Below are 27,682 nucleotides of genomic sequence, written 5' to 3'. Positions count from 1 at the left end.
AACCCACTCCTAAATAAATCAAACCTCAGAATCATACATATGAAATTAGGTAGAGCTCACGTGATTTGACCATATTAAACTCAAGGCTAACCCAAGAATTTAGTGTCAAGACTCTTGTTCAATCATAGGGTTGCATCACAAATTCTTCTCAACTATACTCCCCACCTTCTTGGGCTAATTCGTACACTTGAAAGCTTTAACAGTTTCATTCTTTTGATTATGTGTTACACAAATCTGTTGCTCAACTCCATGTTTGTACATCAATGTTTCAAATCAAGGGCATGATAACCTTGTAATGATTATTGTTATTCTTAGCTCTCTCATCTTCATTAAAAAAAATGAAATTCAAATGTTTGCTTTTGGCTGATGTCAAAGTATCTCAACCACAAAGTCATGATTATTAAGTGACCCTTTTTAGAGTTTCATGCACCACTACCTGAATCTAAAATGATTTGCACAATAAAAACACAAAACTGCTAAATCCATTCCATTCGCAGAACTCAACAATAAGAAAAAGACATGACACTTGCACTGATACAAACCCAAAACACAACTTTAAAAGAAACTGTAATTTAATTAATTAAACTAGAAGAATTACCTAAACATAATGACCAATCCTCACAAAAGAGTATGGCCCCTTAGAGCAGAAAACATCACAGAATAATATTCCCTCTCCCTAGCAATTGCCAGGCCACGTTACTTCCAAAACAAAAACTACTCCCTTCAAAATACCTAATCCCCTTTTTTATATGTTATTTCTGTAATTACCCTATTTGGACCCAGCCCATTAACCCTTAACCCAAACCCTTAACATGCACACTCAAATAAAACTAACAGTTGCTATTACAGACATGACAAGAAGGCCAATTAAGAATCAAGTCATGAAACAAAGTGGCAAAGAAATATGATCTCGCGGGCACAAACACTATGACAGCTACATAAGTGACTATAAAAAAATAAGTGACATAAAATGACGCTTACTTTGTAAAGGTCAGCAGAACCTGCAATCCTAGTAGCAAATCTTCCTTTCACACCGCAGTCACCCTGTACAAATATGACATTTAGGCACTGTTTGGTGTGGAGGATAACATATTGACTGATCATCCATCCTTGCTATGTCGAATGCTTGGCTCAAGTTCTTTCAAGGATTAGTATCATACACCATTGTCTTATTCAAGTATATCGATTTATCATCCTTGTATTATTTATCCATCATCATCCGATCCATGAACCAAGCGGTGCCTTAATTATTATGGAAAAAATAATGACAGTGGACGAATGCTAAAATCTATAATTTTTCAATCACGATGCCTCCTAGTATCAAATTTGGTGCCCATTGCCATACATAAAATGTAGTGTTAGAAATATATTCATAGAACTGCCTTCAAGATGGAGACAGTTCCTAAGTAGGAAGAATGAACAGTACAACAAACAAAACAAGCACTCGTCTATATAAAAGGGAAAAAAACTATTAAAGTGAATTGTAATATATGACGAATACACAATGGATTCCACTGGGGAAAGCAGAACAGCCGACATAAAAAATTGTACCCAAACCCCAAATCCTCTTTCTATCTTATCTGAAACCATATTGCATTTTACAAGAGAACAAAACTTGTGCAAAATTCATTTTTCGCAATTCCAAGAGAAATCATGCACACAGTCCAAATAATACAATAGAATAATGGCAGGAAATGACTGGTCCAGGTTCACTTTATTCAACCAAGAAAAAGTATCTCTCTTGAAGACACCCAATCTATTCATAACGCAACCCCAAGAACGTGTTGTTGGTTCCTTCAAGAGTTAACAAGTTTTCTTCAAGGAAAGGTGGTAAAAGGATGAGATTCAAATAAACATAAGAATGACAAAAATACAGTTTATGAAACCATGTGCAAATTGTTGGGAATGCAACCAAAGTCCTACATTGAAAGATCAAGAGATCATGGGTTAATAAGATGGAATGATATCTCCATTGATATGAGTCTTTTGGGTGAATTCCAAAAACAATACCATGAGTCTTTATGCCCAAAGTGAACAATTTTATACCATTGTAGAGATATGTGGGTTACATTGCTCGACAATTGGTATCAAAGCCATGGTCTAGATTGAGTCATGTGGATGGAATCCACGGATATTTAAACGAAGAAGGCGGGAGCTCCTGGTAAAAATCCTTGATAAGCTCTCAAGGTGGGTGATGTTCCTTGTATTTCATACAAGGTGTGCGTCCCAAAGCAATGAGGATGAATGGCTTTATTGGAGGATGGATAGGCTTGAGAGAAGGCCCAGATCATGGGAATAATGGTGATCCTTTGTTTGAGGAGAAGATTGTTGGGAATGCAACTAAAGTCCCATATTGAAAGATCAAGAGAAAAATCATCTCTATTGCTATAAGACCTTTTGGGTGAAGTCCAAAATCAAAACCATCAGAGTTTATGCTCAAAGTGGACAATATCATACCATTATGGCAATATGTAGGTTCCACACTCGACAGGAATTGACTTTTTGTATTTGAACATTCTGTAAACATTGCAGAAATTTTATCTACGGGTAGTTGTTGAATAAAACCTAACTTAAAACAGGATTCTCCAATTAGGCCAAGGATGCAAAACTTCCCGAGCTAGGGGATGTGGGAATTTATAAATGGATGACATTACAACTTGATTTTTGTGTGATTATCAACATGAATAAAAAGTAATAAATATTGAAGTTATTAGAGAGTACAAATAAACTGATTAAACATCTGCCACAGTTGCCATAATTTTTAGATGAATTTTCCCGTAGGTTATCGTCCATTTAACAGGGAGCCATCCAGCTTCACAGAAAATGTGAACATGTTTTCAAAATGAGTCTACGGAAAAATTTTTGTTCAAAAATTGCAATTATCTTATTGGTGTAAATTTATCAGCTTGTATCACCTTTATAAATCTTCTAACATCATCTCGGTACATCCCGTTCCATTCAGCCCACCTAGAAAGCAAATAAACAGGCACATTAATTTTGTATGCATACAATGTGCATAAATCAACAAACAAGAAAATATAAACAAAATATTATGAGCGAATTAAACAAAAACATTCAATGGTTGGATAACGACATGTATCCAAAGCTCTTGAAAAATGGAATGGATGTATAAATTTTGTACGATATAACCCCTAAGATTTATGATTATTCGGCCAATTTATCAATTTTTTTGAAATAGCCAATTTATCAATTTAGTATCACAGACCAAGAAATGAAAAAAAGAAGAAAAATTGGCTGTTATTTTTCCTTTTCGGCTAAAACCCTGGGTGCCTCCTTGACCTTTAGCCCTCTTAGTTCTTACACTATGAGAAAACAAATACAAACATTCATGACATCAAGAAATCATCCATAGAGACCTTTCACAATTTCAATCAAAGTTGGATGTCACTTATTATTGTATTTGGTCTTACAATACAAAATATATAGATGCATATTGCAGGAAGACTGGAAGAAATATATCAGGAAGGAAAGGCTGCACCTAGAAAGAATGACCCATGTTATGATGCACAGGCCAGATCATGCCCTCATCAATTCCATGACCAACGGGCTGATGACAGATTTTGTGCTCCGAGGAACAAATGAAAGAGAAGTTTGGGATACAATCAAGTGAATCAACCTAGATGCCTCATATTCTTGTCAAGTATATGGACTGAGAAAGAAATTGCCAACCCCGCCGCCAAGGTGAAACGAGATTATGTTATATATATATATATATATATATATATATATAAAAGATCATGTAATAATTATAAAAAGTGGATGGTTATCCGCAGATGGAGCACTTAGAACCCACTAAATATCAACAAAGTACCATGCTCTAATCTCCGACTAAATCTAGAATCGAGAACATATCAAACTCTTTTTTTATTTCTAATCCACATAGAAGCCCGCAATTTGATTTTTCCCAACACACATCTCACGATTCCACTTTATCTTCAAAAATTCTTTTGTTCCTCTCCAGCCAAATGTGCTGACAAATACAATGAATTGCCACCGTTCAAAGTAGTCTCCCCTTCCTACCAAGCACGCACCCAAGATCACCCACAATTAACTCTTTTGCTGAACTCGGAGTTACCCACAAGAAACCCTAACTCTGCCAGAGCCTTATACCAAATGCCTCTGGTGAAGGGACAATGAATGAAGATGTGGTCCTGTTACTCCACCTCCTGCCGACAAAGCACACACCAACTTAGGCTTAGAGAACAAGAGGGCCAACAACTTTGCAAGGTCTCACTGGTTTGAAGCTTTCCTTGCACTACAACCCTTTCCGAGAAAACTTGTACCATCGAAGGAATAAGCATTTTCCAAATGACACAAAAAAAGAAAACGTAGGAAATCCCTATTAGGAAGGAAGAGTCATAGAAAGATTTAACTAAAAAAACTCCCGAAGAATCCCCGACCAACTTCACAAAATCCAAAACCCCTACATCCAACCTAACTCTCTCTAAGCACTCTAGCAAAAGACTCAACTCATCCATTTCCACGTCCGTCAAATCTTGCCTAAAATGTAAACTCCAAGAGACAACCGAATTGAAAGATTGACTTTCTAACTGAGCAAAATGATAAATCGGAGAATTATCAATCGAAGATAACTGGAAGAGATTAGGAAAGTGGAATCCCCCACCACCTGTCTTCCCAAAATCTTAAAATATTACCCTTTTTAGCACCGCTCTCACCGACCGGAGGAAAACTAGGTAAAACTCCGGAGATACACTTGGCTTCTAAATGTGAGTCATGTGGCGATGCAAGCCAGCCCCGCAACCAATCCATTATCCTGCATCTCCTACTTACTAACGACTTTTTCCACGATGCCTCTCTTTCATGTGAAAATCTCCACTACCACTTTCCCAAAAGAGCCATATTCCTTGAGCAAATATTCCCAATACCCAGACCACCTTTTTCCTTCGATGTAAAAACCTTATCCCAAACCACCCAATGACCATGTAAAATCCCCATCAGCTCCTTCCCAAAAGAAATCTCTCATAATCTTTTCCATAACATCAGCTACACCTTTCGATACTCTAAACAGAGACATAAAATACATCGGCAAAACATTCAGCACTAATGAAATCAATGACAGTCTACCCCCTTTGGACAAAAAGGCCTTCTTCCAACATGCTAGTTTCTTCAACATCTTAGACAAAACAGGTTCCCAAAATGATAATTTCAGTGAATTACCACCCAACAGAATCCCCGACTTTATAATAAGCCAAGAATCTCTCCCATAACCGATTTCAGCCAGCAAGTCAACCACCTTTTCTTCTTCACAATTTAACACCATCAAGACCAAAAAACCCAAATGTTCAGCTTCCTTAACAAAAAACAGTGTAACATCCGCAAATTGAATGTGAGAAATCTCCACCCTCTCTCTGCCAATTTGCACTCATTTGATGGACTCCAAATACTTCTCCTTATAAACCAACCTGCCCATCACATTTGCCACCAAGTTGAACAAAAAGGGTGACAACGTATCCCCTTGCCCGAGCCCCTTTTCACCTTTAAATTTACCACGGGGTCTTCCATTTATAAAAACCGAGAAAGAAACATTCGAGACACAACCCTTAATCCACCTTCTCCATCCTTACCCCAAAAACCTTCTTAAATAACACAAAGTCCAAGAATCTCCCAACAAAATAAAACTCAATATTCTAGGAACTTGATTATGCCTCTGCCCAATACTATGGGGGCTGCAAAAAAAAATGGTAATATTTCAGCCACCAAACCATTAATTTAATTCTTTATTTTTTCGTTTCAATAAAATATAATACATCCTGAGAGGAATAGGGATAAGCAAAGGCCCCAGAGATGACATACATCAGACCTTGATGGTAGATTTGTTTTGTTTCCCTCCTCTTCGATACACTACGTGTAGTTACTTGACTACTTCAGCCACGCAACATTATTTTTCAGCCATCACCAAAATGCTACCATTTTGTTACTACTAGATACAAATCCAAAAAAATAGAAAAATGCATTTGTCCTTCCCCTTTTTTTATCTCCATCCGAAGAAAGGAAATTATTTCAAAGAAAAACATATTGTTCAATACGTTGGAGCAATTAAAATTGGAAGAGTGATTATCAAATGAGGCGACCATTAAGAAGCAATTCTTGATGACAAGACATATGAAGTCTTCTGAGGCTACGTTTGTTCAGTATTGGATTTTTAGGGGCCAAAGGGTAAACAAAAGGTGCTTTCTCACCAACTTGTGATTCATCACCAATTTTCATCACCTCCAATAGCACGAAGTGCCTGGTAAATGTCCGGAAGAGTGATTACCAAATGAACACTTTCTCCATCTATTTCATTTTTACACGGTATCAGAATAGGCTCCATCTTTTTAATTTCTCAACCGATTTGATTGTTGCACCACTGCTCATCTACCATCGCCACCTCGCAAAACCCTAGCAGTGGAGTCCTCGCGCATCTCCAGTGGGAAACCCTAAGCGGTTGTCGCCTTGTGCCTCTCCTGCGCAAAAACCCTTGCAGCCGCCACCTCATGCTTCTCCTGCACGAAACCCTAAGCAAACTCTAGCAACTGCCCCACGCGTCTCTCTTGCATGACACCCAAAGCAGTTTCCACCTCATGCCTCTCTAGATGGCCAGAGAATTTGAAATCAAAAACCTTGAATCATTTAAATACTTTCAGAGCATGGAAATCGTGAGGAGCGAAAAATGTATTTTAGTCTCACAGAGAAAATACACTTTCTGATAAAAGAATCTGGCATATTGGGATGTAAACCAAGCAATACTCCAATTGAATTGGACAAAAATGCATAGACAAGAACGTATTGACAAAGGAAGTTATCTGCGCTTGGTTGGAAATCTTATCTATCTCTCACACACTCATCCTAATATCGTATTTGAAGCAAGTCTAGAGAACCAATAAGCACTCACCAATCCATGTCAAGGCCATCTCAATGCAGTCTATAAAATTCTGAGATATTTGAAGTTAACTATTGAGAGAGCACTATTCTTTGCAAAAACTTAAGATCGAAAAGTGACCGCTTTCGTTGATGCTGACTGGGCCAGATCAATCAAGGATCGAAAGTCAACTCCTGGATATTGTGCAACGGTGTGGGGAAATTTAGCAACATGAAGAAGCAAGAAGCAGTCAGTTGTCGCAAGGGCAAAAACTGAGTATAGAGTCATGGCTTATGGAGTATGTAAACTAATTTGGATAAAAAGATTAATGGAGTTGAAAATTCAGTGTGACGACCCTATTGAGACTTTATTGTGATAGCAAATAAGCTATCAATATAGCTCTTGATCCAATTCACATAGACATGACTAAACACGTAGACCTTGATCGTCACCTCTTCAGAGAAAAGGTGTATGAAGGATTCTAAGCATGGAGTATGTACGTACATCTCACCAATTAGCAGGTTTGTAAGAGAACATTTGAGTTTCTTGTAGGAAAGCTTGGTCTCATCAACATTTACCAAAACCTGAAGGGGTGGGTAGAAAAAATCTAAAATTTAAATTTGCATATGTTCAGGTGATCTGAAAGGATTTTTCGATTCTCTATTTTTGCTAAGGTATGATTTTGTAGAAAATATAGAATAATGCATTGTAGAGAAATAATATTATTCTCATTGAAAGATGAATGAATGATACAACCTAATTTATAAATCTAAATAAGTTAAATTAAGAAAATAAACTATTCCTACTTTAAAATATAATTTACCCATATTACAAAGATGGAGAATATTAGGAATTAAGGAAATAGAATATTCAGCACTCCCCCTCAAGCTGGATAGTAAATGTTTATCATGCCCAGCTTGAACTTCAACTCATCAAAGGTAGGTCGAGCTAGAGCTTTTGTCAGGATATCTGCAATTTGCAAGTAACTCGGAACATACTGGAGATTGATTACTTTCTAGTCAATCTTTTCACTGATGAAGTGTCTATCTATTTCAACATGTTTGGTTCGATCGTGGTGTACTGGGTTTCTGGCAATTCTTATGGTGGCCTGATTATCACACATCATATCGATTGGATGATTATCTTCCAATCTCAACTCGGTGAGCAGCCTCTTTATCCACATTCCTTCAGATATCCCATTGGACAATGCACGATATTCTGCTTCTGCACTGCTGCGAGCTACAACAGGTTGTTTCTTACTCCTCCAAGTCACAAGATTTCCCCACACAAAAGAGCAGTATCCGGAAGTAGATCGTCTATCAATCGGACAGCCAGCCCAATCTGCATCACTGAATATTCACATTTCTGAATGTAGTTTTCCTAATAAGTAATCCCTTCCCAGGTGTTCCCTTTAGATATCTCAGTATGCGATATATTGCTTCCATGTGTTCTACACTTGGGTTATTCATGTGTTGACTGATCACACTAACAGCAAAGCCAATATCTGGTCGGGTATGCGAGAGATATATAAGTCTACCCACCAATCGTTGATATCTGCCCTTGTCAGTAGGTGTATGGTTTTCTTCTGTTCCAATCTTGACATTAGGAAATTTGGGGTGTCGATTGGTTTGCATCCTAGCATTCCTGTCTCTTTCAACAAATCGAGAACATACATCCGTTGAGAAACTGAAATCCCAAGTGAAGATCTGCCCACTTCCATGCCTAGAAAATATTTAAGAGGTCCAAGACCCTTCATTTCAAACTCTTTTGAAAGAACCTCTTTTATCCGATTCATTTCTCTGTCATGATTTCCAGTAGCACAATGTCATCCACATAGACAATAAGAACCGTAACTTTGCCATCAGAATTTTTAACAAACAGAGTATGATCTGACTGGCACTGTAAATATTCATCACTAGTCAGCACATTTGTAAACCGATGAAACCATGCTCTAGGTGATTGTTTCAGCCCATAAAAGATTTTTCCAGCTTGCACACTTTGTTCTTCATTGTTTTTGGCATAAATCCCGGAGGTACGTCCATGTAGACTTCTTCTTCAAGATTACCATTCAGGAAAGCATTTTTTACATCCAATTGGAATAAGGGCCAATCGAGGTTTGCAGCAATAGAGAAAAGTACTCTGATAGTGTTAAGTCTGGCAACTGGTGCAAACGTTTCCTGATAATCAAGTCCATATGACTGTGTGTACCCCTTTGCTACTAGGCGTGCTTTGTAGCGTTCAATGCCTCCATCCGGTTTATGTTTGACTGTAAAGATCCATTTGCATCCCACAGTTCGCTTCCCTGGTGGAAGTTCAGTAATCTGCCAGGTTTTGTTCTTTTCTAGGGCTTTGATTTCTTCAAAGGCTGCTGCTTTCCACTTTGGATCTTTGAAGGCTTCCTCGATAGATGATGGAGTCTGAATTTTATCCATTACCAGAAACAAAAGCACAATATGCAGGAGATAATCCCTCAAACGAGACAAAGTTAAGTATTGGATGTTGAGTGCATGCCCTTTTTCCTTTCCTTAATGCAATAGGTATGTCATCATTATTAGAGTCATAGTTGAGATCAACAGTACCTTGATTATCTTTTGGGGATTCTGACTTTGGAGAACTGTCATGGTCTGGATGATTTGGTACTGGTTCATGTGGCGTCTCCGTTTGAACTTTATTTCTCCTAGAATAGACTTTGAGTGGTATTTGACGAGGATCAGGGTCAGACGGAGACTCAGGCAGAGTTGACTGTAGGTTATGTGAAGGAGTTTATTCGGAAGTATTCAAGGGTTCGAGCAGTAAAGGATCCCAATTTGGAGATTCACTACTACGCTCCCCCTGAATTGAGAAATTGGGGTAAAACGGCTCATTTTCGAAGAAGGTAACATCCAAGGTGTGATAGAATTTTCTAGTGACAGGGGAATAACACTTGTAGCCTTTTTTATTTGAGGAGTACCCAAGGAAAATGCATTTGAGGGCTCGAGGGTCGAGTTTGCTGCGGTGCTGGGAATGAATGTGGACAAAGGCAGAGCAACCAAAGACTTTTAGGGGAAGAGAGTGAATGAGTTGCGTTTTGGGGTAAGATGCAAGGAGAGAATGGACAGGGGTATGAAAGTTCAGTACCCGAGACGACATGCGATTAATCAAGTATGTGGCAGTTAGGACAGCTTCGCCCCAGAAGTGTTTAGGTACTTTGGTCGTGAATAAAAGAGAACAAGCGACCTCAAGCAAATGACGATTTTTACGTTCAGCAACCCCGTTTTGCTGAGGGGTGTCAACGCACGAGCTTTGATGTATAATGCCAGGAAGGGCAAGGTAATCACCCAATACAGCATTAAAATAGTCACGGGCTTGATCAGAACGAAGTATCTGGATCTTGGCTGAGAATTGGGTTTGAATCATGGTATGGAAAATTTTGAACAATGATGTTGCTTCAGATTTGTCCTTCATCAAGAATACCCAAGAGAGCCGTGTATGATCATTCACAAATAAGAGGAACCAGCGAGCGCCAGTGACATTATTGACGCGCGACGGACCCCATATATCACTGTGGATGAGGGAGAAGGGGGCCGATCGTGTGTAAGGTTGGGACGGAAAAGAGTGACGTGTGTATTTAGAAAACTGACAAATATCACACTGTAAATTTTTTGAGCTTTTATTACTGAAAAGAAACGGAAATAACTTTGAGAGATACAAAGAGTTTAGATGCCCTAAGCGATAATGCCATAATAACAAGTCACTATCCCTATTGGAATTAAAAACGGAGCAGGAAGAAGAAAACAATGAGGCTGGAACACTTGGAGGCCGAATTCTGGGAGAAGTATCCATCCGGAGAAGGTATAAACCAGCACTAAGATCAGCACAGCCAATCGTCTTCCCCGAAGCCAGATCCTGAAAGATACAAGAGTCACTATTAAATACAATGCTGCAATGGGCAAAAGAATTAAGTTGACTCACGGATAATAAATTGCAAGTAAGCTCGGGCACGAAGAGAACAGACTGTAAACAAATATCCCGGTTAAGAGTAACTGAACCAATACCAACCACCGAGGAGGTAGTCCCATTAACAATGCGAACGGAACGAGAATCCTCACAAGGACGATAAGAGTCAAATAGCAACAAATTCCCAGTCATATGATCAGAGGCACCCGAATCAACAATCCAAACATTAGATAATTTGGGTTGTGAAAGGAGAGCATTGGCACAGTGAGCAATACCAGACTGATGAGCACTATTACCAGCCCCTAGGAGGGACGGGTAAGCAGCGGATGGAGTGAGCATAGATTTCAGCATCTCCATTTGTTTCTTGGTGAAGGGCAGCGGAGTAGAGGAAGATCCATCAGCGGCAGCGGCAGTGGATTGACGAGGCCGAGCCGGCTTCCAATCGGCTGGTTTCCCGTGGATGCGCCAGCAAGTGTCGAGGGTGTGATTGGGCCGTTTACACTTGGGACACCATGGGCGGCCATTGCGGATGTTGGGCTCACCAAGAGGGGCAGCGATTGCCAGTGGATGGGCTGTAGGACCTGGGCCAGCAGTGAAAGAGGGTCGATGAGTGGCAAGGGCTGACCCATCAACAGACGAAGAAGAACCATGAGAGCCCAGCATCAAGTTGCGCCGACTTTCTTCATGGCGTACCTCAGAAAAAACAGTACGAAGGCCAAACATTGGTTTTGTTCCAAAAATACGGCCCCGGACAGCATCAAAAGAGGGATTGAGGCCCAACAGAAACTCAAATACACGTTTGATGTCCAAGATAGAGCGGAATAGAGCGGCATCGGTGGTACAGGTCCAGTTATGAGAAACGAACAAATCCAGTTGTTGCCACAAGCGAGTGAGGGCGTGAAAATAGGTGGTAACGCTGTCCTCCCCTTGGCGTAGACCATAGTGCAGGCCCTCAATGCGAAATAACTCCGACGTATTCTCTTGAGATGAATACGTGGTCCGAACCGCATCCCATATTTCGGCAGCAGTTTGGTATAGGAGAAAATTCTCACCTATATCTTGGGTCATAGAATTTATTAGCCACGACATGACCATATTGTTTTCGGCAGTCCACAGCTTGAGTTTCTCATCACCGACAGCCGGACACTTCGAGGCACCGGAGAGATGATCCTCCTTTCCCTTGCCGCAGATGAACATCTTGACGGACTGAGACCATTGGAGGTAGTTGTGGCCGGTTAATTTATGGCATGTGATAGAAGAAAAAGGAGAGGCGTCGGGAAGATGGTGCACTGGAGGGTTGGTGGTCGGCAGTTTGGACTGTGAATCTTCTTCGGAAGATGCCATACTGTCGAACGAGATCATGGCGAGAGATTGCCTTCTGATACCATGTAGAAAATATAGAACATTGTATTGTAGAGAAAGAATATTATTCTCATTAAAAGATGAATGAATGATACAACCTAATTTATAAATCTAAATAAGTTAAATTAAGGAAATAAACTATTCCTACTTTAAAATATAATTTACCCATATTACAAAGATAGAGAATATTAGGAATTAAGGAAATAGAATATTCAACAGATTTTATTACACCTTAACTCTTGCGATTGAAATTTCTATTGCACACCATATAATGTACTGTACATAGATCAATAAAATCAACATTTTCTCCCTCTCTTTCATTCCATATATATATCTTTTTTATAGGAATTTTTCATATACACACTGCAGCTAAATGCTAATGCAAGACGAAATATGCCTACGTCTGTGGAGTTCCTAGAGACTAAATAAGAAAAAATCTCAGATTATACCTATCCCAATTTGGAAATCTTCCAACAAGATAAAGACCACCGCAATCCCAAGGCTCTGCAATGATTTTAGACCTTGATAAAATTGTGTCTTTGGCAATTGCCTGCACCATTTAATAAACCAGGTATATTAAGGCAGCAAGTAGCTAAACTCTATTGCTTGTGTGAAAATTAAATTTGTCAGAAAATAGTTCTATCCACAAGAAAAAATGTTCGCTATGGATTGTAGGTAGTGGGTTGAAGTATTTCACATCTATAAATCAATTTAATTTTGTAAGGAATCTTTCCTTTAAATATGTATCTTGTACAGAATTAATTGTTTCGAAAATAAGAGGAATACAAGTCTTTCATTATTCCTCAAACCCGTCGTTGATTTCTTCAGTTTTCAATATCCAATACCGTACCGCTGTTCGATGACTAAATCATAAAAATATGCTCAGATTTCTTTAGATTTTCTACATGGAAAGGGATATTGAATTTTATAGTACAAGGAAAAATGCATGAAGATGTCGAAAACTGAAAAGACGAAGACAAATTGCCATCAGAAGGAGGTAATCAAAATTAAAGAAAGTAATAGCTATTTTTAACCCCTTGAAGAACACAGCAAATTGGAAAAAGAAATAGGATTTTACTGAAACATGTCTTGACAACATTTTCCATGACATCATTTGACAGTCATTCCTGTGACAATTATAATTGCAAGTGTTCGACGACTTACTCGGATCAGTGGGGGAGCATCCAAAGGAGAACCATCAGTTCCTCGGCAGAGCACACTAGCAAGATCGAAGCGGAATCCATCCACATGATAATGAAGTACCCTTCAATTACAGTGTCAAATAGTTAAAATTCATTCATAAAGAGATGGTAGCTAAAACCACACAAGTCAAGGGGTTTACCAAGAATCAAAATATATTTTCTGAAACAATAAAAAAAAGATGATATATTCAAGCAGGAAATTAAATATTTCCACATTTAAAGAGTGGTGAATTAAACTTAATACCAAAACAAAATTTTATCAGTTTCCTGGTTAATAATGGCTACATTGTCAGTAGTGCTATCAAATCATTTAATCGTACTAGAAATACATTTGAAGAATGGTATTTACATATATTTACTAGGAAATAAACTTACAAGGACTCCTAAAAGTTACAATCAAAGTCAACCCAGCCTCCCAACTGTTACCTGTAAACCATATACAATTATCTTATTTCACACTGAATCCCCCTAATCGGAATATCTCCAGTCAACCACTTCCCTAACAGTGCCCTATTCTTCAAACTTTCACCAATCCCTAAACCCCCTCTGTCACGCCCCGAGACCGAGACGTGCCACCGGCGTTGTTTAAAATTCACACAAATTATAAAACAACTAGCCTCGTAGTACAGTATAAACCAAACCAGTCTATTATCATAAATAAATTCCAAAACGTCGTCTTTTACAACTCAAATCTCCATAAAGTGACAAAATCTTGCGGAAGCAACTAATAACTAAATAACAAAAAACTTTAAATGCAACAACTCAAAAATAATAGCAAAATTAAATCCTCCAGCTCTATCTTTCACCAACCCCAAAACATATCTTGTTCACGATTCTCTAACTCATCATCTTCATCATCTGGGAGGGAAAAAGGTAAAGGGGTGCGTTTTGGAAAACACTCAGCAAGTGGGGGGCCATTCGAGACATGTAACAAATATATGTATAATCATAGGAACACAACACATCATGAACATAAACATAAACATAAACATAACTCAATACTTGGGTCATCGGCCATAACATCATCATGATACATAAGCTTTCAACACATGAACATAAGCACTGAAATTCATCTCCTTTCCATGATTTACTGTCTCTTATATGTTAATCCTCTAAGGAGCGAGGCCATGTCCAATATGTTAATCCTCTATGGAGTGAGGTCATACAACGGTTACAATCCCACCGTATAAGGGTCATATCATTACCATATCCATTCGAATCATAACAGTGCTTGACAACATGCATGACAAAACATGAACCAACATGACACGAATAAAAGACACATGCTCGAACGAATTTCGAAAACCAAAATACCATGACTCATCAATAAATATTTTTTAAAATCACAACAAGAAATATACATATAAAAGCCCACTTACAGATAATGTGTACAAGAATCAATAACTTGGAAAAGCCTGATCCGAAACTCCAATGAAAACCCGAAAGTACTTCTCGAAATTCAGCCTTACTTGACCGACTAAACTTTGACCAATATTTCTTTTCCCAATTCTCAAAAGTTCTCTGACACAATTTGAAGCAAATTCCTTTTCCTTCCCTAGGCCACCCACGTGAGATTTGTATAACCCTTTTCTTTTGGACTATGATGGCTTCGAGAATAGCAAAGAACAAGGACTAAATTTTGGACGGAAGTTTGGATCAAAGTTGCAACCTGTACTTGCGAGAATATGGCAGAGATTGACAGAAAATTTTTGATCCTAAATTTGCTAATCTGACGCTCGAAAATAAGGGGAGAAAGTGAAAGATTTCTAAAGAGGTCTTGTGGCTTTATATAGGAGAGGGTGACGAGATATGGGGTTGAAAATGAAGTGATTTGTTGCTCTAATTAAGAGAATAAAATCAGCCTTGATTTTGAAAATTGAGGAAGAAAATCTGACAATACACTAACTTTATTTAATTGCTGAAAATATAATGATTTGTATCCAAAAAAACTCAATCTCAAAGAAAAGGGAAGATTACCTTCCAAGTTTGGGAGATTATTTCTAAAAAGAAAAACTTGGAGGCCAAGTTCCGGGTTTTCACACCCTCCCTCTATTTGGTCTGCAAACTTGAACCCAATCAATCAGATGATCATGATCATCACCATCCGGATCATCCCACAAAAAGTCTCTCATAATCTTCTCCATTGCATCTGCTACCCCCCTTGGCACTCTGAACAATGACATGTAGTACAATGGTATAGCATTCAAAACCCACTGAAATGAGTGTCAATCTCCCTCTGGAAAGAAAAGATTTCTTCCAGCTAGCTAGTTTTTTTATTCATCTAGAACAAACCCAAATATTTAATGGGCCAAGATTTCCTTCCAAACCCAATCTCACTGGCTAATCTTCCCATTGTCTCTTCATCACAATTAATCCCTGGCTCACAATTAATCCCTGGCAAGGCACAGTCTCCATAAAAATCGCAAATGGTTCTCATCCCTAGCAAAGAACAACATCTGCAAACTAAATATCTCAAACTTCGACTCGATTTAAACCAATTGTCAGACCTCTATAAAGATCCATTGCTTTTGCCTTATCAACCAATCTGCTGAACACGTCTACCACCAAGTTAAAGCGAAAGGGTGATAACAGATTTCCTTGCCTCAAACCTCTCTCTCCTCTGAATTTACCCCCGGGCTTACCATTAACAAGTACCGAAAAAGTGGCGCTCGACAGGCAACCCTTGATCCACCTTCTCCAACGATCCCCAAAACCTTTCTTGAAAAGCACAAAATCCACAAACCTCCAATCGGCATGGTCATAAGCCTTCTCAAAATCTACCTTAAAACCCAACCATTTATCTCCCTGAACCAGACTTCTTCCACTGACTCGTTTGCAATTAAACAACAATCCAGAATCTATCTTCCTTTAAAAATATTACGAGAGTCAGCTATTGTAATAGGCAAAAGTCATAACCATATTCAAAGAAGAATCAGTCGAATGGTATGTGATACTTTCATCAAAGAAGAATGAGTCACCAACCATTATTAGAAAATGCTTTCTTAATTAAAATGTGTACAAGAGGTCACAACACATATCGAAAAGAAACAGAACGAAAAACCACACTCTTACTTAATTGTTGCAACCAAAAATTAAGAACTCAAATTATATTGCAAATGGAAGAGATATTTTCCCAAAGATAATCTCTACGCACAAACCCTAGCCAATTGTTAGTATTTCCCTAGCCTAAAACTCTTGGGCTAGTTACAACCTTCAAAACAACCAAATGAAAATTAACTCTCCTCCCTCACGTATTTATTTATTGCCCTATTTCTAGACTCTTCTAAAACTCTTGGGCTATTTGAATATAGGCCCACCAATAACAGGTCCGTAGCAGTAATCCACATAGCTCATTTCAAGACGTCAAAGAGATTTAATATGATAGTCAATAAGATCGTGATTTCAGTTTTTACGAGTTCAAAATAAACATGATTCCAGGTGCAACAATAAAACAATGAAGTTTCTTCATAGTAATAATCTATGCCAATGTTCAATATGAAACTAAATATACACATTACAGTTTTTATAACATGATGACAATTTAATTTAAGGATTAAAAAAAGCGAATCACTTTGACAGATTTCCATAATGTAGATTAATTCACATGTAGAAGAATCGCAAAGCATCAACCAAAGTATCATGATGATGATAAATCGGAATTTACCAGTGTCTCAGGCTGTCAAGTATCAATTCCATAACAACAGGATGGTTACAATTCAATGTATTACCTGGTACAAAGACCATGACAGAGAGCACTGAACATCTCAAAAAGTAAAACAATTTATTACAGAAACTAACGAACAAAAGGTAGAAGAGAAAAATATGTTTTTCATTCTTATTTTTCTTATTTTATTCACTCCAACACGTACTTTTAAATAGACCTCCCAACAATCACAACTAAATTGTGATAACAGATGATAGACAAGTATCAGATAGCATTCTTAAAAATAAAAAGTTGAACACGGATTATTTAAAGTAAAAAAAAAGAATCTGTAATGACCCAAGTTCTGTTATGAATAAAGTATCAGTTAAACATTATTGAAATATTATCAATAAGTAAATTGAGGTAATTATATGTCAAGTAGTTCGGAATCACCAGCGACAGTTCGAAACCACCCAAGTGTCCAAAACTTCCGAAGGCAGTTCGGCCCATCGAAACTCTCACTACCAGCAAGCCAATCTATGCGTCAAAAGTGCACCAAAATGGACCAGTTTGTTGGATCCATATAGGTGGCAAATCGAGAATGATCTCGGTCAAAAATTTGCACGAATTTGATGGTTGTTCTATTGTTTCTAGTTCATATTTTTTTAGTGGTTTTTAAGATATATCTATCAGACACCAATGATGAAGTGCTTCCAGGAGTGGCAGCGACGTCTGGAGTGATCAACGAAGTAATCTTCCCCAATGTTTAGCCATAGTTGGGGGTTGATTATAGCAGTTCACTTATGATCAGTTAGTAATACCAGCATTTTGTATTATGTTCTCTAGAACCGGAGCTTAGGATTCCTAGACCAATTTTTAGAGCTACGTAATGTCCTGAATGAAATTTTCGGCGTAGTATACTCTCTTATATGCGCATTTTACTAGCCATTTGATTATGATACGTGTTCATGTCATGATTTATACATTGCATTGCATATCACATTGAGACTATGTATCCTTGAGATAGCCTTATTGAGTAGGGTTGCTCAACCCTGTTCTTCGTGGACGTTGGTACCGAGAGAGTTTCCGATGGGACGAGCTGACTCTGGTAACCCAGGACATTCCAGGTCCATGTTTTGATATAAGTGTATTGACGACGAGTTATTGTAACAGAAACACATTTCAAGCACCTCTAAGCATGAGATTCCAGATTTGATCCCTCATCACCAGTTCATGCTACATGCATTGCATATAGGTTTGTATACTCACACCTTACATACAGGGCAATTTATCACTCACGTCCTTGTTATCATCTTGGGCACCCCATTCCCCGAGGTAGGTCTCGGGTTGGACTGGCCATATGAACAGGGCAGTGGCTAGGTGTTCAGTTTTTGCTTGGGGTTTTTATGATGTTATTTCGATTTGGTCGTATATATTTAAGTTTAATTAATTGTTATGCTTTTGATGGGGTTGTACGCAACTTAAGTTATATGATATTTCCGTTGTTTATAAGGTGGATTATGTTTAATTAAGTTTATCACGCATGCATTCAGTTCAATGGTAGTGGACCGGGTAGGGTTGCTCCAGAATCAAATAAATAGATCTTTTATGAAAGAGAAAAATGATTAGAGATTACCACAACCAGAGTAGTTCAACAGCTGAGCTTTATTGTTTAAGTCTACCATGTAGTAAACCTACAAAAGGTTTATAGCACGTAAGAGAGAAAGGAGAAGATGTAATAACAATTTAAGCAAAAATCATAGCATGCAAAAGAGGTGGGTGTCAGATACATAAAGCACAGTGTGTGATCTACCATAGCTTGCTTAAAAGCAAAATTGTCTGGACATTCGTCAAGGCTTAAATTCCTGGCAGTCAGCAGAACACATAGTGGCTCAAGTAATCTGCCCGCGGATGACAAAAGGAGGCTAATTTATATTAAATTGTTGGAAGTTAGAGCTAAGATTTTGCTGAATGAAGTATTATGCCCAAACTGCAAGGAGACAGCCACCTCCTAAACACAAAGATTCCAGGTAAAGATTTATTAGCCAGGTTGTTGTGATAAGGCAATCAGGATTTTCTTGCCCAAGTTATCCCAACACCGGTGAGACAATACTTTACTGCTCTATAAATTGTTGAATATTTACTAGTGATTAGTGAATATGAGTGCCTTACGTCTTCTCAGCAGTTAAATACTGTCATGATTCTCTTGAGGCGATCAATGCATGTAATTTTCCTGGCCCCATGTATTTGGCTCACTACATATCTCTTATACCATGAACAAACTAATGGCATACGAAACCCTTCGACAAACCTATTAATCTATTTAAAGCTTCAACATTTTTGCTAGAAAAGCATCTTAAAAACATTAAATATGTCAATGGGACTGCATGGACAGAGATCAGCAGTTCTCCAGAATCACAACAATTAAAGAAAAGAAAATGCTAAATCAGGGGCCGTTCAGCAAAAAAGGGGGGGAAGGAAATAGTCATTAGAAAAAAATTATGTTACTTAGCTGCATTGAACAGGTTAATCACCTTGTTGTCAATACCACGAAATGAAGTAGTATATGGATACTCGTCATCAGCCTCATTTGTGTGATTATATACAACGTCTAAAATTACCTGAAAAGGCAAGAGCACCATATGCAATGTCAAAGATTTCAAAATGATCGGTAGCACAAGCAGCACAGAGGTATTATGAGCATGGAATAGATTTTTCAAATTGAAAAGTCATAAAATGGAAGAAGAATACCTCAATTCCAACATTGTGAAACGCTTTAACCATTTCTTTAAATTCTCGAGAAGCATTAAGGGGTCCTCCACCATTACTCGCATACCGACTCATAGGAGCAAAGAAATTTACAGTTGAATAACCCCAGGTGTTGATCTTTCATAAGAGTCGAATTTGAAAACATTCGACATGGATTCATCAGAAAGCAATTTTAAAGTAAAAGGCAATTGGTATTTATGTTTATATAATATACCATAGTTCAGAAAACAGGCTTTCGAGCACTAAATAACGAACTCAATGAAGCCCAAAACAAAGATTTTCAGGAGGGAACAAAACAGAAGACCTCAACTACGCATACCATGTGATCTCTTGGATTAGGACGCCTTTGGAATTCCATTTCATCAAACTCAAAGACGGGTAACAACTCAACTGCATTGATTCCCAGCTCCACCAGGTGGGGTATCTTGCAGGAAAAGAAATTACGCATTTAATATTGGAAACCAATTAAGTTATTACAGGCAGCACAGTACATGATAAATATAAACACGCTCGATAAAAATGCCTAGTTTTAGTTATTTACAAGACAAGTATCCTGAAAAAGAATGACATTTTAAAAAGTCCATAACCATTTAACTTGGAAACTAGTGCCGATCATTTGAAAGTCAATCTGCATTATATTATGAGGGTGAGTAAAAAGCCGTATGCTTCTAATTTATAAAAAAAAGGAAAAAAAAAAGTTGCAGGCAATATTTTTCATCGAGTCTTTTAGTATCGCTCATCCAGACATAAACCCAACTAGGGAACCTCATCACTGCCATACTGACCGACCCTTTCAATGTCTCAAGCCCTATCTTCTCTCTCTAACAGGCCAACATATAAACTCCTAATCCTTAATGCAGTAAAACTATGCTAGCAAAGCTAAACAACAGCATACCCCAGATTGCCAATTATTTATTTCCATTACATTGCAAGACCAACAGCAGATATGAGAACTCCCTAGCTCTGTTGATATAATATTGAGAATGGTACTGATTCTAGGCGCCTCTTCATAAGCTGATAGAGGTATGTTACTTACAGTAATCAGAAGAATATCAATCTTATTGACAGAGAATAGCACAAAGAATTGGATGATAAAACTTCTTTATTACGTACAAAGTCTGTACATCAACATAAAGACTCCACTTTAAGACAAATAAGGAAACATATCTTACTAATAAAGGGAAAAGATAATTGTACTTCTAAATCTCTCCTACTGGCTAGTTATCTAAATATACACAAGATTGATTCACAAATATACAATATTCTAGGAAATCTTCCAACACTCCCCCTCAAGCTGGCTTGAATATATCACTCATAGCAAGCTTGCCAACCAAATTTTCATATTGAGCCCTCGGGAGACCTTTGGTGAGTATGTCAGCTACTTGACTCGTGGTAGGAATATAAGGCATACAAAATACACCACTGTCAATTTTTTCCTTGATAAAATGCTTATCAACTTCTACATGTTTTGTTCTGTCATGTAGAACTGGATTATGAGCTATAGAAATAGCTGCTTTGTTGTCACAATAGACTTTGATTGGTGTTGGTACGGGAACCTTCAACTCCTCTAGAAGCCTTTTGATCCACAACACTTCGCAAAAACCATGCGCAACAACAGACCGAAATTTTGCTTCGGACATTTTGTTTTTTGCTTCTCCAAGTGACCAGATTGCCCCCAACAAAAGTGCAATATCCTGATGTGGATCTTCTATCATTGACATCGCCTGCCCAATCTGCATCTGTATAGGCTTCCACACAAAGATGACCTCTATTTTTAAACAAAAGTCCCTTCCCCGATGTCCCTTTAAGATATCTCAAGATTCTGAACACAGCTTCGAAGTGAATAGGTCCAGGTGAATGCATAAATTGGCTCACGACACTTACTGCAAACGCTATGTCTGGTCTAATATGTGCCAAATAGATTAACCTTTTCAACTAATCTTTGATAGCGTTCTCGGTCCACCACTTCATTTGGTGTTGCAGCTTTCAATTTAACATTACGATCAGTTGGAGTATCTGTTGCCTTACAACCAATCATTCCCGTTTCTTTGAGTAAGTCAAGAATATACTTGCGTTGATTGATAAAGATCCCCTCCTTCGATCTAGCGAATTCCATACCGAGAAAATATTTCAGCTTTCCAAGGTCCTTGATGTCAAATTCGACTACAAGGTGTTTCTTCAAGTTATTTAGCTCAAGATAATCATCTCCGGTCATGATAATATCATCAACATAGACTATTAGGATGGCCAATTTACCTTCTGTCGAATGTTTGAAAAATAAAGTATGATCAGCTTGGCTTTGTGAAAAACCATGTCTCCTAACCGCATTCCCGAAACGCTCAAACCAAGCTCTAGGGGACTGCTTTAATCCATACAAGGCTTTCTTCAACCTGCATACTCTTCCTTTTCCAAAACATTCTTCAAATCCTGGTGGTAAATCCATATATACTTCTTCTTGTAAATTTCCATTTAGAAATGCATTTTTGACATCAAACTGATGGAATGGCCAGTTGGAGTTAACTGCAAGCGACAAAAAGTATTCTGATAGAGTTAATCTTGGCGACAGGAGCAAAAGTCTCTTGGTAATCTATACCATGAGTTTGAGTAAATCCTTTCGCTACAAGCCTCGCCTTGTATCTTTCCACACTTCCATCCGATTTACACTTTACCGTAAATACCCATTTGCACCCAACTGTCTTCTTGTCTTTTGGTAGATCAACAACACTCCAAGTGTTATTTCTCCTAAGAGCATTCATTTCTTCCATTACTGCTAATTTCCAGTTCGGATCACCTAATGCTTCCTGGACAGTTCTTGGAACATATAGATTAGAGATCTTAGACACAAATGCTTTATGAGTGTGTGACAATTTTTCATAAGACAAAAACTTAGCAATAGGATGGTTAGTGCATGCTCGGGTTCCTTTCCTAAAGGCAATAGGAGTATCAAGATCAGAGGAAGATGTATCAAATGATGAAGAGGTCGTAGGAATGGAAGGAATATTACCTTGAATTCTAGGACCATCATTCAGGAAATTGGATTGATCATCTGTTTGAGAAATAACTGGGGCAGTAGCACTTTTGAGAAACTTTCTTCTGGTGTAGACTTGAAGCTCTTGTTGAGACTTTTCTCCCTCTGTCTCAGATAAAGTAATGTTTGGCAAAGATGTAGTACTGGTTTTGGTTTCCATACTTCCAATAGAATTTTCCAGAAAATTTTTATCAGAATCTATTGGGGGAGCAATTGGGGAGCATAAGCTTTTGGTATAATTTCTGGAATAGGTAAAATGTCCAAAAAATTATCTTCCTCAACTATGTTCTCCCCCTGAAGATGATTTTTCTGAAAAAATGGTTCATCCTCGACAAATCTGACATCCATGCTTTCAAAATTTTTTTTGGTGATAGGGTTAAAACACTTATACCCTTTCTTGTTAGATGCATAGCCTATGAAAACACATTTTTCAGACTTCGGATCAAGTTTTGACCGGGAAACATTAGGTATATACACATAACAAACACAATCAAAAATTTTTAAAGGAAGGTTGGTGGTGATTCGTGACATTGGAAAAGAATTCTTTAAGGTCTGCAAAGGTGTTTCAAATTTCAAAATTCGAGATGTCATTCTATTTATCAGGTAACTTGCAGTTAAGAGAGCATTCCCCCAAAGATATTTTGGAACGTTCATTAAAAACATAATGGCTCGAGCAACCTCGAGTAAATGTCTGTTTTTTCGTTCTGCAATGCCATTTTGTTGTGGTGTATCACGACAAGTTGATTGGTGAATGATTCCTTTATCTAGAAGAAATGCTCCCAAATGTTGATTAAAATATTCAGTTCCATTATCAAATCGTAAAATGCCAATCCTAGTCTGAAATTGGTTTTCAATCATGGAAAAGAAATCTTTAAACCTTTGCTCAACCTCATATTTTTTTCCCAATAAATAAATCCAACATATTCTTGTGTGGTCATCTATAAAGGTCACAAACCATCTTTTTCCGGAAAGTGTTTTAACTTTTGATGGTCCCCAAACATCACTATGAATCAAGTAAAATGGTTTCGAACCAGAATAAGGTTTTATTGGAAAGGGAACACGATGACCTTTAGCAAAATGGCATGCTTCACAATGAAATTTTGAACGATTAATTCCTTTAAACAATGCAGGAAATAAATGTTTGAGGTACTGAAAACTAGGATGTCCTAATCTTCTATGCCAAAGCATTACTTGATCATTGACAAAAGTGGAACTAGTGCTACCTAAATAAATGTTTGAGGTACTGAAAACTAGGATGTCCTAATCTTCTATGCCAAAGCATTACTTGATCATTGACAAAAGTGGAACTAGTGCTACCTAATCCATGAGCCTTATTTGTCCAGGAAGCAGTTTCATCAAAGTGGTGCAGCCCATTCATTTCTCTAGCAGTTCCAAACATCTTCCCCTGAGATCAGGTCCTGAAAAACACAAATGGTTGGAAGAAAGAAAGCCGAACAATTAGAATCCTTAGATAATTTGCTAACAGAAAGGAGATTGCAGGCAAGTTTTGACACATGTAAAACAGATTTTAGTGTAATATGTTCTGAAATTTTAATGTGCCCTTTTCCTGCAACCGATGAAAAACTGCCATCAGCTATTCTAATCTTTTCAACTCCAGAACATGGACTATAAGAATCAAACAAGTGAGAATTGCTGGTCATATGGTCTGAAGCCCCTGAATCTATGACCCAAGGGCTGAGATTTTTAAAAACAGAAAGTGCCAACAGATTACTACGGTACTACCTGTTTGTGCGATAGAACCAACAGGAACATTAGGTGATGAATAAGATTTTAGCAATTTGAGAAGATGATCTAATTGCTATTTACTGAATGGAGATGACTTGGCCTCATTTGCTGTAGGGTTACGAGATTTTTTCATCCTACCATTTTGTGGTTTTCCATGCAGTTTGTAGCAAGTTTCATGTGTATGGTTGGGCTTTCCACAGTATTCACAGCTTCGCCCAGTGTTGTCTCTTGTACAATGATGCTGGAATGATTTGCTGCTAGCATGAGCTTCAGGAATGGCCAGGGCAGATCCTTCGACAGATTCCATCTTACCAGCTGCCTTTTTTTCCAACATAACTTGTCTACGGCTTTTTTCTCGCCTTACCTCTTGGCGAATTTCCCCAAGTCGTAGGGTTAGTTCATACACTTGGGACTGATTCCCTAAATCTGAGCACATCTGCGAGACATTTTCCCATAACTCCTTGGCTGTTGAATAGCAGAGATAATTTGCACTTATCTCTTCGGCCATTGAATTGACTAACTAGGTCATTACCATTGAGTTTTCAGCATCCCAAATGGCATAGGTTGGATCTTTTGCATCAGGCCTTTTTGTTTCACCTGTAATATACCCGATCTTAACTCTCCCCTGATGTACATTCTAACTGATTGTGACCACCGAAGGAAATTGTCACCATTGAGTTGGATTGTAGTGATCTGAATGGGATGACTGTAAGAAGGGTTTCGAACAGTTTGAGTCTCGGGTGGAGAAGGCAAGGAAGTCTCGGCCTTAGACATTTTTCGGAAGCGAATAAGCCCTAGGATCTTTGATTTGGCTCTGATACCATATTGACGGAGAATAACACAAAGAATTGGGTAATAAAACTTCTTTATTACGTACAAAATCTGTACATCAATATAAAGACTCCACTTTAAGACAAATAAGGAAACATATCTTACTAATAAAGGGAAAACATAATCGTACTCCTAAATCTCTCCTACTGACTAGTTATCTAAATATAACACTAGATTGATTCACAAATATACAATATTCTAGGAAATCTTCCAACAAATCTTGATTTCTTTTGTTTTTCTAATGACTGAAAGGATTTTCTGACATTAAGTTGTTGCGATGATTACCACGTAATAGCATGTCTCATCATGAACACTACATTGATAATTGTAGATTTAGATAATATTTGTGATAATTGTGAATATTTGATATCAATCTTGTAGATTTAAATAGGAATACATTTCAACGCAAATTGAAACTGATCAGGGGTGGTGACAAATGTAGAATTGACCCTCAAAAGGAGACTGAAGCCCATTCATTGAAAAACGGACCAAAAATCAGAATATAAAAAGCAATGGTATGCCTTGATAATGCAAACAAGAGGGTATGCACTATGCAATGGCACAGACCCTTTAAAAAGGGTAAAGCAAATACACCAAAAGTAAAACCTATAAAATCTTAGTAATATGTAAGGTGTTGAAATATCGTTTATAGTTGCATGCTAATTATACCTTCTCAATCACACCACGGTAGCTTCCACGAATATTTGGATCCAGTCCACTAGATTTATCAGCTGTAAAAGCACGAACATTCATTTCATATATAACAAGATCCTTCTGCAAAACCAGTGGGCAATGTCCTGCGGTCAAATATATGAAAAATATACGAAAACCAAAAAGAATTATAAAATTCCTTATGCAAACAATGAGACAAACTAATATATATGTGTGTGTACATATATATATGTATGTATATATATTCTGATGTGATGTCATCGAAAGGATGGACATAGATGGCAATTATTATGAATAACACATCAAAACCAAGACACCAAGTTGCACCAACAGTTATGGCAGATTCAAGGCAATCAAGTGACACAGGGGTTGCAAGAATGAGGGGTAGCTATTTTGAATTAACAAACCAATAACAGCACCTCAATTGGGCACCACCAGTGTGGCAGGTTGACGACTCTGGATGAACACAACCAATTAGTTTTATAAAATACAAGCAGAGCTATTTGTGCAACAGCTTAACTTGACGATAAAAATTTCCATTTGTTTAGTACAGAAGATTAAGAAGGATCTCACAAATAAGAATTTCAAAACATTCACAGTGACAAAACTTCAGTATAGTAAAATCAGACAGACCATTACATTGTCTATTAAATTAATTCTACGCAACCAAACCACCCACACCAAACCTCAACCAGAAAGTGTGCAATGTGAAATCTATTATCAAGCATCTTATACCAAGGAATGACAGACATTTTAAATACTCTAACCTCCTGTCCAGCCTTGGCTCAAATGGATATTGTCGATGAGTGTAATTAGTATTTTAAATAAGAGACTATATTAGATATTGATTTGATAGAATTAAATATGATAAAATAGGATTTGATTTTCTGATTCATTGGGATTATTTTCTGCTTCTTTTCCTATTTAATTTAACACTTTGTTCTAAAATTATCATCAGAAAATAATAAGAAATCCAGGGTTTTTTCTTCCCTATCTTGCTCGATAGTTTTTTGCAGATATACCATGTGACTACAAGAAGAACTAACGTTCTCCGGCTCTAATTTTGAAAATCAATTACTATCTCCGACAAAACAAATAGAGAGAGCACCATTCACTTTATTCATATTGATTACCTCAGGTATGCCAGGAGCCTTGTAGTCTTCCCCCCAGTCAAATGTCAAGCTATCAAGATCATAAGTTCCGAAGAATGTAGACATCTTATTGCTGGCATCACCAAATACTCTGCGTCCTTCAATGAGCTTCGCATATGGATCGATCAAAATATTTTTGATATCAAAACGATGTCCTTGATGCCAATCACGGGGACCATCAACTCGATAGCCATAGAGGATATCGCCACGTGGCAAATCCTAATAAATAAAAGGAATAATTTACCATCAAGGTATTAACTTGACTTGATCTTATTTGAAAACAATTTACCATCAGACATCAAGTATTAACTTGACACAAAAAATACCAACTATGACATGAAGATGAATTAGAAAAATAAAATGAGTTCTAAATTATGTTAAGATCTTAAACCGTTTTATTCTTGCAATGGTTATAAATACCTTAAGTTGTAAAATACTAGTATCTTTATTAAGGAGAAG

General features: G+C 37.7%; 1 protein-coding gene across 3 annotated transcripts in view; it reads right to left on the bottom strand.

Annotated features, from left to right (window-relative positions):
• The window catches only part of LOC140863011 (isoamylase 3, chloroplastic), a 56,109-nt gene that overhangs the window by 6,663 nt on the left and 21,764 nt on the right, over positions 1–27,682 (bottom strand). For all 3 annotated transcript variants that reach the window (XM_073266090.1, XM_073266091.1, XM_073266089.1), the window contains exons 6-16: positions 27,206–27,442; positions 26,070–26,174; positions 20,115–20,219; positions 19,778–19,912; positions 19,561–19,647; positions 18,663–18,720; positions 17,048–17,111; positions 13,346–13,445; positions 12,631–12,731; positions 2,916–2,967; positions 982–1,044 (exon numbers count right to left, since the gene is read on the bottom strand). In XM_073266090.1, the coding sequence (XP_073122191.1) occupies positions 982–1,044; positions 2,916–2,967; positions 12,631–12,731; positions 13,346–13,445; positions 17,048–17,111; positions 18,663–18,720; positions 19,561–19,647; positions 19,778–19,912; positions 20,115–20,219; positions 26,070–26,174; positions 27,206–27,442 (1,107 nt within the window). The remainder of the gene's footprint in view (positions 1–981; positions 1,045–2,915; positions 2,968–12,630; positions 12,732–13,345; positions 13,446–17,047; positions 17,112–18,662; positions 18,721–19,560; positions 19,648–19,777; positions 19,913–20,114; positions 20,220–26,069; positions 26,175–27,205; positions 27,443–27,682) is intronic.

The sequence above is a fragment of the Henckelia pumila genome, chromosome 4 (genome assembly GCF_033568475.1).
Source record: "Henckelia pumila isolate YLH828 chromosome 4, ASM3356847v2, whole genome shotgun sequence".
NCBI lineage: Eukaryota > Viridiplantae > Streptophyta > Magnoliopsida > Lamiales > Gesneriaceae > Henckelia > Henckelia pumila.
This window is presented reverse-complemented; position numbering and strand designations above follow the sequence as displayed.